The sequence below is a fragment of the Aristolochia californica genome, unplaced genomic scaffold (assembly GCF_029961685.1).
Source record: "Aristolochia californica isolate CCGP_79_NKW_82.1479 unplaced genomic scaffold, dmAriCali1.0.hap1 SCAF_4, whole genome shotgun sequence".
Classification (NCBI taxonomy): Eukaryota; Viridiplantae; Streptophyta; class Magnoliopsida; order Piperales; family Aristolochiaceae; genus Aristolochia; species Aristolochia californica.
Genome location: NW_027182103.1, coordinates 32,171,754 through 32,182,439, shown reverse-complemented (window position 1 = coordinate 32,182,439; position 10,686 = coordinate 32,171,754). Strand labels below are relative to the sequence as shown.

The following is a 10,686-nucleotide window of genomic DNA, read 5'->3' as shown; positions in this document are numbered from 1 at the left end:
CTATGGATTTGAATGACTTTCTTAGGACTATATTCATGGGGATGACCCGATACGTGAAGGAAAACTGGCCTTTCGATCTTCACCCCTACTGTTGTCAAAACATTTAGGATGCCATCATGTTAGTCTTCGGGCAGCAGGTAGGAAGCTCCTACGAGGTCAAAGATCAAGGACCTTATGATGGCCCAGTGAGTTATTATGGAAGTTGTCACTGATGTCCTCAATCTGAGGAAGGGGATGTACTTAAGGTTGACTACCATCGACGTATTCTGGATGTTGGTGATCACTAGGGGGTGCAACTCAACTTCGGATACTTCATGGCCAGTCAAATGGCTGACATAGCGGTTTGCTCTTGAGTGGACTAACTTCCTTTTGCTCAAGTCATCACAGCCATCGACGGATGAAGCGGAGTTGATTTTTCAGATAAGGAATCGGTGGATATCACCAAGAAGATTTCCATTGGGGAAATGAAGGTAGTAAGCTTGGCTTCACAAAAATGGCAGCATCAATGGGTTCAGAAGGACTCTATTTAGAGATATGCCCTTCAATGAGTAGGATCCGAAGACGAGATGAGTTCGAAGCCTCAAGGATCAATTTGAATTCACAAAGAGGAGACGAATTGAAGAAGCTGCATCCTCCTCCACTGACATATTATCCACTCTTGAGGAATCAGTGGATGACATCCGGGCAACCCAATTAGCAATTCTTGCGATGCAAGAATAATTGAAGACAGGGCAAATAGAGCTACAACAAAGGCTAGAGAGTCTTCTCGAGACTATCCTTAGCCACTTACCACCTCCTACCTAGCTACCTCTCTCTAGTCCCTAGGACCATCATTTTTTTACTCTCTTTGTACTTATTGGGTCTTGCATACTTTTATGAATTCAAGCATTGTAATTAAGTACATCTTTTGTAATAAACTAAAACTCTCTCTCTCTCTCTCTCTCTCTCTCTCTCTCTCTCTCTCTCTCTCTCTCTCTCTCTCTCTCTCTCTCTATATATATATATATATATATATATATATATATATATGAAATGGCCTTCAACCAAATTTTTTGGTTACTCATACATTATTTGAATATCTTTTTGAGTATGACAAAAAGGGGGAGAAAAAGATGGGAAATTGGATCTAAAATCCTTAGGCACTCAAAACATTTCAAAATTAAAAATTAAATTGACTACAAAAAACTATGTAAAGATGATAACTTAATGTTAACTAAGTACAATGAGCTTCTATTTATAATAGAGGAAACAAGTTGAATCCACTTACAATTAAACTACCCTTATCCTAGTTACAAGCAAAATCAAATACTTAAAGATAAGTCCTACTACAATTAAACAACTGAGCACAAATAGAATACTAACATAACTAAAACACTTTTAAGTGAGATTTTTCAATGAGAAATTCTATGAGACTCTTTTTAGACTCTACCATATTAATTTTGGCTCCGTGAGATTTCTTACAATGAGAGTTAAGTATCTTTCATACCTGCTCTTCAACACACTTTTAACTGTCTTGCTTAAGTCAATCATATTAAGTACTTGTTCTATTGTCCACTTTAACTTAGACGAAAGAGTAAATAATCCTCGATGTATTTATGAGATTCTAATAAAGAGTTGGTAACAATATTCGATTTGGGTTTCTCATCTAGTAATTTACCATGGCCTTCAGTTGTAGGTGTTTTCATACATCGATACTTTACTCAAATTTGGCTAGAGTAAACTTTTTCAATAAGTTATTAATATGAGAGTCTAAGGTCTTATTGAATTTGGCTTCAACTTTATTATAGTAGAATTCTGAAATATATCAATAAAAGAGTCTTGTAAGCCCCGGAAGAACATATAAGCTAGAAATATTATTGGCCAATTTTCAATTCTTATACTGTTCAAATATTTGAAAAGAAGATGGTTATAAATTTAATAATGGAGGTTTCAGGTAGAAAATAATAAGAGAAAGACAGTGAAAAGAACCTCATGTAGCTTCCATGTAGGCTTTTTGCTTGTCACGTTGCTATTGCCTTAGCATTAGATTACATTGGCAGCGCCTTCAGGAATATGAATTATGAATAATGTTACATGACTTCCAACTGTTTGATAATATGCAAAGCATTTTCGAAAGTCAGCCTTCATCATTACACATTTCATTGCTCAATACACATGCTTCTGTTCCTGCTTTGCACTCTTAATTTTTCAGGATCCAATTAGAATGTCAATGATGAAATGGAACTTTCCCGGAAGCTCTTTTCTAATGTAAGTATTGATTGCATTCTTATTTATTCACTATTCACCTTTGTTTGGAGACTTTTTAATTAGTTGAATGAAAGATTTCTTTATTTGGATTAAACATTTATTTAACACGTTCATGTGCTGATGATGATGAATTGGATATAAGTAATTAGCATTTTCGGATTGTAGATTTCAGAATTGTCGCCGCCTCCGCCCTCGTCCGCGTATATTTTTTGTCCAGTTTTTGTTAAATTGAGAAGTTGTATTCTGAATTTGATTTATACATGGAAATATTTCGTATGATCAGATTGAATAATACCGCAAATAAGATTTACGGTTGTAACTTACAATTGGTAAGCATTTGTATTGAAAAAGTTACGCGTTTTTCTTGCCTCAAAAAAGGATTATTAAGCTGCAGCAGAGTCCAATTTCCGCCTCTTACGGACGTCAAAATTCTAGATTTGGGGCGTTTGCCCCAATGAAGCTTGTGTCGCCTTCGCGCGTTTGGATTTCTGTAAATCTTTCTATACACGAAACCAGTTAAATTTGAGAAGTTATGTTCGATTTCCTCGAAGCTTCTGGTGAAAAAAAAGTTTCTTATACGAGAAGGAATGTCATCTGCTGCTGCATGTTGTGAAGCGGCTTGTATTTCTTTTCTTAACTAATAACTGGGTTTTGCAAATCAATTTTGATTCACGGAGGACCACGCTCTCTCGAGTTCCAGGAATCATGTAGAAGAGTTTTGCTGTTTTTATTTAACTTGCGTATTCTTTCTGTGCAGTCGTTCATTGATGATTTGGATTTCACATCGGGTCCTCTTTTTCGCCGTTTTTGTTCCTGACGTTAAGATTAAGAGCGTGTGACTTGATTCCGGGTCAGAATTCGCAATTTGTCTTCTTCGTAGAGCTTATATTTTTTTGTGCTTTTACGTTGTAGTATCCTTTGTCACGCCAAATTTTGAGTTTCTTGGCCTGGTTGAATTGCGTATGTTTTGATTCGGTGGTTAGCCTAGAAAGTCTGAGTTTTGGGGGATTAGAAACGTATATTTGCGGTGTTTAGTTTTATACGATTAAATGCTGCTGTTATTTTCTCGAGAAGTTTATGGTCAAAGCTCAGAAGTTATTATTTCCACTATTTTGTTCTTCTCCTGTCAAAGAGTTTTTCTCTTTGAGGGATAGCAATCCCTGAAATCTGGAGTTGGATCTCAGTTTTTGCTGAAAATGGGTCAAAATCAGTCCAAAGAGGAGCTACTTTATCACCAGGTGAGCTACGCGAACATAGAAGGGATCCGATCACTCCATCGCGAAGGTGCTAGACTCGAGGTATTTACTCGCTTTCCAGATGATAGCATGTAGGGCCTTCGTGTTCCAAAGTTTCTATTCGATTAGAATGTCAATTCCCTTAGTATTACTTGCATGTATTATCTACAGTAGTACCTGTGAGAATTGTTCTAGACGATATTTAGCGTTTTATAATCTATGCAGTGGATTGATAAGGAAGGAAAGACTCCTCTTATTGTAGCATGCATGCAGCCTGATTTCATACATGTAGCGAAGACTCTAATTGAACTGGGTGCAAATATAAATGCTTACCGGCCAGGTACGAAACCTACTGCTGAAGTTAGAATTTGCTTGTTTCATTAATTTTTCCCTTATTTTATTGAGTTAGAACTAGACCTCTAATGTGCATATCTGCTGTCTTATTTGATTCACTGGGAAATTTAGTCAATAAAGCTGATTAATCTACTGTTACTTTTTTCATTTCTGAACTCAGTGTCTTGATGTTTATGCTGATCAAGTGGAAATGGAATGATCTGGGCGGCAGAAACTTGAAATGAAAAACGTCTGTGTGGATTGAGCATTTGGCTCAATAGCCACGTGAGAGGATAGGGGAAGAAAGAGGGGGGTGCGTAGGGGGTTTTAGCGTGAGGTCCTGGGTGCAATACACACCAAGGATTGGGGCGTACCATGTGAATTATCAACATTTAAAACAACCAAAAAAAAAGTTCTAGTCTGTTTTTTCCTTTTATAATTTGGTAACAGAAATAGTTTCATTAGGTACTGATTGATTCTGTGTGGTGTAATAATGAAGAGAACTAGATGATTTTTCATTTCTCAACACCACTATCTCCCTTTCTCTTTCTCTTTCTCTCTAATATCAACACATCTTAGCAATACTTTTTCTTACATAAAAAACGGGCTGTGAGGCTTTGTTCTAAGATCTATCAATATCACATTTTTGTCATTAATCCCTGACCAAGCTATGTCATGCTCAATTATTTGGACCCGTTTTCTACATTTTAATTATCATTTGCTAGAACTTTTGTTAGGCTGGCTTCTTCAGGCTTTTCTGATCACCCTGATCCATTTTGTTTGTTTTTCAATTTCTTATGGGCTCATCAATTAAACGTGACAAAGCCTAACATGTCTAGACTCTAAACCCCTTCCAATGGCTCTTTTTTTCTCATTTTTAGTTTAATTGACAAGGTTTCTATTGTGTGATCTTTGTTAAAATATGAATTCAGGGGTATTTTTATTATCTCATATATTATGTTTTTATCTCATATGATGTCTGTTAGGTAGGCAATGTTTTCTTATGCCTGTGGTTTAAGTTTCATTCTTTTTGGAGGTGTATTTCAGGAGATATGTAAATTTATGTTTAGAGGGGCTTTTTGTCTTTTATGTAAAAATCACTTAAAACTGATTAAAAGAAAAGTGGGCATCCTTTTTGAGGCATGCACTCCAAGGCAGCAGCTGCTGCTCCTCTCCAAGCTTTTCTTCTCTTATTTCTCTTATTTTTCACCCAAATATCAGATTTTTCGTGGTATCATAGCCATGTTAAACACTTCTTGGGCAGATTTCTCTCATTTTTGTGGTTCTTCTCTCAACCCTCAGCAACCCTTTTGGAGGATTTTACTAGATTTCTGGATTGGTAGGGTAAAAACTTCATTTTCCCCTTTTTCTACCTGCCATAGCCTCTTGGCTTATGGCTACTACTCCTAATTGAAAGATTATTGAGGTTTTGAGTCATTTAATGATCCCAATTTGAGAAATTTCTTCAATACTGCTTGACGTCTCCCTCTACCTTACTTGCATCATCATCAATTTTGTAAGCACCACCCAAATTTCATGCAATTGAGTTGTTTATTCTTCAATCCCTGGTCTTGATTGCTGAGTTTGATTATTATTAATTGGAAATTGATTGGGATTAATACTGGATAGCCCTAATTGGTTCAATTGTGGGGCCCTATTTGATTGCGCAAGCATTGAATTTTTGGGAAAAGGTTCTCATTTGATTGGTTGACGGATTGTTACATTGAGTTGTGGTAGTTTGTGGTGTTTAATGGCTGAATCCAGTGCGCAAGTTGCTTTGAAGAGGACTAATTAGGGCTCTGATGTGAAATTCTCTCAGCCTATTTAGATAATTACGATCCAATTGAATGAATCGAATTATGTTAATTGTTCACGGTCAGTTTTGATGTATTTTAGGGCTAAATACATAACAAATGATCCCCCTATACCAATTACAGAGGATTGGGTGGCTGAAGATAATATCGTGATGACCTGGTTGGTCAACAGTATGAAGTCACGATTTAGTGACCAGATTTTGAGTTGTAGTACTGCTAAGGCAATGTGGACTACCTTAGTATCTATTTTGTTTCAGGAAGGTAATTTGTCGAGAATCTATGAGTTGTATGTGATATACTTTAACATGAAGTGTGGCAATAAATTGGCGACATATTACTTCACTGTGAAATGAGAGGGGTACCACAGTAAATCAGCACATTCCAACCATTTACTGTGAATTTTGAAGACAATTCATAAGAAATAAAATCAGATTTAAGTGGCTTGGTTTCTAGATGGTTTGGGCTCTGAGATGATGTCATTTGAGCTCAGTTGTTGGCCAATGAGGATGTGACCACCCTAGAGCAGGCATTTAAGAGGGCTTTTTGGGTTGAAGGTGCAGTAGTGAGTGAAAATGACTCAGGTGGAAATCTCTCAGATGCAGCTATTCTTAACCTCCTACCGTCTACTGGCAGATTTGATGGCCAGTTTCATGGTGGTAATATTAGAGGTAGTGGTTGCTCCTCTACCCGTGGCCATGGTTGGAATGATAGGAGGGGATTGAAAACGTGTTCACTATGGTCGGTCAAACCATATTTCTAAAAAATGTTGAGAGAAATTTGGTAAACCTACTTGGGCCAACTCTATAGTCAGAGAACTAGATTCTTCTCACACTGGCTCTTATGAAGAAATTCAGCAGTTAGTACAACTATTGGGCCAATTGACTTCATCATTTGCTACTTCTCCAACTATAGAGATTCATCCTTCATCCTTAGCTGGTGCCACTATGGCGAGTACAAGTATGATTGCATGGAATGTATCCCACTCTCCATCCTGAATAATTGATTCAGGAGCCTCTACCCACATGTCAGGTATGTCTTCCTTGTTTTAGTCTATTAATCTGTCTTCTTCATATCTTAGAGTTACTTTGGTTGATGGGTCCACCTCTCCCATTCAGGGGGAGAGTACAATTCACACTACCCCACAGATATCCTCAGACTTTGTTCTATTTCTTCCTAAGTTTCTTGTTTATCTCTTGTCTGTGAGTCATGATACTAAATATTTAAACTATTCTTTTAACTTTTTATCCTTCTACCTATGTTTTCTAGAACTTGCAGATGAAGAAGACGATTAGTTTTGGACTTGAAAAGGGAGGATTCTATATGCTGGATGATGTATTTGTTTCTCGAGCTATGACACATTCCTCTAATGAGATTCCTGTTTCTTCTGAGTCTTCTTCAGATAGTCCAGTTTCAGTTGTTTTTCTGGATGTCCCAGCTCCATCAGGTTCCTCTCCACGTCTTTGTGTCTATAGTCGTAGTCCTTGTGTTGCTACAATGCCTCAATAGATAAGCCTACAAAGCTACCTTCTCATACCCCGCCATCTTCCACTTTGCTTGTAGGTTATGTCCTATCAAATTTCGACTTACCTATTAGTTTGCGGAAAGGTAAACGGTTTTGCACTTCTCATCCTATCTCTAAATTAGTTTCTCTTATTTTTTGTCTCCTTCCTTTAAATCCTTTGCTATGTCCTTGTCTACTTCTACTATACCCTGTTCAGTGTAGGATGCTTTGTGTCATCCTTCTGATCAAGGCCTAAATCCTGGATAACAAATTTTACCCACATTAGCTCACTGACGGTGTGGGCCATTGTTCTATATTCAGCTTTTGCACTGAACCGAGCAACAATATTCTGTTTTTTACTTTTCCAACTGATTAAATTTCCTCTAAAAAATACACAATATCCAGTGGTTGATTTTTTGTCAAGCGGGGAAGTTACATAGTCAGCATAAAAGAAAGCCTCAATCCTCAAGTGATTATTAGGTTCAAATAGGAGACATTTTCCTGGTGCTCCTTTTACATATCTCTAGATTCTCTATTCAGCCTTTGGGTGAATCTTACGTAGATGCTCCATGAACTAACTCATTGCAAACGAAATATTTGGTCTAGTAACCATAACATAAATAAGCTTGCCTACTAGTCTCCGATACATTGTTTTATCTTTCAATTATGGACTTTGATCATCATGAAGATAAATTCCTTCCATAGGTGTATCCGCAAGTTTGGCCCCCAAAAGTCCATACTTTTGAAGCATGTTAGTGACATATTTCCTCTGAGTAAGAGTTGTTCCCTCTTTGCTTCTTGCAACTTCAATACCCAAGAAATATTTTAGTTGACCCAAATCTTTAGTCTGAAAGCGTTTTGCCATATGGTGTTTAACTTTTTCAATGCTTGATTTGTCACTCCCAGATAGGATGATATCATAAGATAATAATTCTAGACAGTTGTTTCATAATAAATAGTGAGTGATCACATTGGCTTCTACGAAATCCCATAGATATAACCACTGGACTAAAATTTTCAAACCATGCTTGTGGTCTCTGTTTTAAGCCATAAAGAGTCTTCTTGAGTCGGCATACCTTATGTGTCTCCCCCTAAGCAACATACCCTGGAGGTTGCTCCATAGACTTCCTCCTCAAGATTGCCATATAAGAAGACATTTTTAATATCCAGTTGAAACAAAAACCAGCTTTGATGGACTGTAACAAAAATGAGTATGCGAATAGAAGACAAGCGTGCAACTGGAAAAAAAATCTTAAAAACATCCACGCCAAATGTCTGAGTATATACCCTTTGGCAACAAGACGAGCCTTGTATCATTCAACAGATCCATCAGAGTTATATTTAATAGTATAGACCTACCAACAACCAACCATAGCAGTACCTGGAGGTAAATCACATAACTCTGAAGTCCACTTAGCAATTTGTGCTTCTATCTCAACATCTATGGCTTTTTTCCAATGAGGAGTTAACAAAGCATCTTGCGCTGAAGAAGGAATAGTGCAAGTGGTGATGGACAGAGCAAACTTACGATAATTATCAGACAAAGAATCAAAGGAGACAAAATGAGATAGAGGGTGGCATATACCTTTGCGATCACCTTTCCGAAGGGCAATATGAAGGTGAAGATCACTTACCTTGGGATTAGGAGACGATGAAGAATCATGTTTTGGATCAGGATGAGATGGTTGTTGTTGGTGTTGATATATTTGTAGTGGTTTCTCATTGGAGCATCACATTTGAAACACATTCATCAACTGGAATAGGAATAATTGGACTAGGTACAAAAAGTTCAGGTGGAACTAACTCAGATCTAGAAGATTTAAAAAATGAAACATCCTCAAAGAAAGTAACATCTGCAGACACAAATGTTTTTCTCATAGACGGACATTAACATTTGTACTCTTTTTTGTGTCCGAGAATATCCCAGAAATATACATTTAACAGACCATGAAGACAATTTATCCTTGGAAGGATCAAAGACATGTACAAAGCATATACTCCCAAACACATGAAACAAAGGTGCAGTAGGTAAAACAATCCAAAAAGGAATCCCGCCATCAAGAGTAGAAGACAACATGCTATTTATCAAAAAACATGCAGTAAGAACATCACCCCAATATGGCTTAGGTACATTCATATGAATTAACATAGTGCGAGCTACCTCAAGTAAGTGACGATTCTTTCGTTCAACAACTCTATTTTGTAGTGGCGTGAACACCCAGGAAGTCTGATGAATGATTCCTTGTGGCTGACAAAAAAAGTCAAATTTATGGTTCATAAACACAAGACTATTGTCTGTACGCAAGATATAGATAGAAGTTGCAAACCGATTCTTTATTTCATTATAAAATAGTTGAAATGCATAAAAACTTAAGATTTTTCTCAGATGAGATAAATCCAAATACATCTACTAAAATCATCAATAAATGAAATAAAATACCTATAACCAAACTGACAGTCATAGGACAAGGACCCAAGACATCTGAGTGGACAAGCTCAAAAAGTTTACTCATCTTATGAGATGAAACAGGAAAGGAACTTCGGTGATGCTTGCCCAGTTGATATGACTCACATTGAAAAGTAAGACTAGAAGAAAAGTCTGAAACTACTTGAATCGGTTTTGCAGGAGACGGATGACCGATTTTGAGATGCCACTGAAGAGGTGAATCAACTGTGTGTAGTGCATGCAAAGTACTGTCTGGGTTGTGGTTGTCCAGATAGTGTATAGTTCCCCTCTCTTACGAGTGGAACCAATCATCTTCCTCGTCACGAGATCCTGAAAGACAATGAGTAGGATAAAAGGTTAGAAAACAATTAATGGACTTATCCACCTGACTAACGGACAACAGATTTAAGGGAAATTTTGGAACTAAGAGTGCATATTGAGGAGAAAGAAAAGGAGCATGTGTAACACTTCCTACTGCCTGTACTGGTGAAATTGACCCATCAGCAAGGTTAACTTGTTTAACTTGAATGAACTCTTTTAAGTAAAAATATAGTGAGGATATACTTGATATGTGTTTTGTGGCACCGAAATCAAAGACCCAAGATGGGGAATGAGACACAGAGAGTACAGGCATACCTGTGGGAGGAGTTGTATGTGCCAAGGATGCAGAAGGAATAAATAGTTGTGCCATACATTGTGAGGTCTGTTGTTGCTACTGTGAGATCTGTTGTTGTTGTTGGATTAATTTTTGTAATTCATCTAGAGCACCGTGAGATTGTAGTTTTAGACCCTAGTGTTGTACCTTTGTGTGTAATAGCGTTTGCCCATGTAGGCTTCCCAAACTTTATCCAACATCTATCCGAGTAATGATTAGTGCGTCTATAGTGAACACACTTTCACTCAAATTTACCATCTCCTCAGCCTTGTTATCTGCCTCAACTATCTTTGCCTCTGCCTCTGCCAGTCCTTCTGCATTCCCTGGATGTATTAGTGGAATCAGATATTGTAACTGATGTATTAAAGGCAGTAGCTTCACCCACTTTGGGATCTTTTCCAAGCTCTAGGCATAATTGTCTTTTCAGCTCTCTGTACCCTATTAAAGGTAGTAGA

General features: G+C 37.4%; 1 protein-coding gene across 1 annotated transcript in view; it reads left to right on the top strand.

The window, feature by feature from the left end:
* The first annotated feature begins 3,081 nt into the window (after positions 1 to 3,081).
* LOC137962381 (putative E3 ubiquitin-protein ligase XBAT35) overlaps positions 3,082 to 10,686 on the top strand; it is a 28,320-nt gene continuing 20,715 nt past the window's right edge. Inside the window, exons 1-3 of the mRNA XM_068809212.1 lie at positions 3,082 to 3,097; positions 3,432 to 3,545; positions 3,708 to 3,822. Coding sequence (XP_068665313.1) covers positions 3,444 to 3,545; positions 3,708 to 3,822 — 217 coding nt within the window. The 5' untranslated portion in view covers positions 3,082 to 3,097; positions 3,432 to 3,443. The remainder of the gene's footprint in view (positions 3,098 to 3,431; positions 3,546 to 3,707; positions 3,823 to 10,686) is intronic.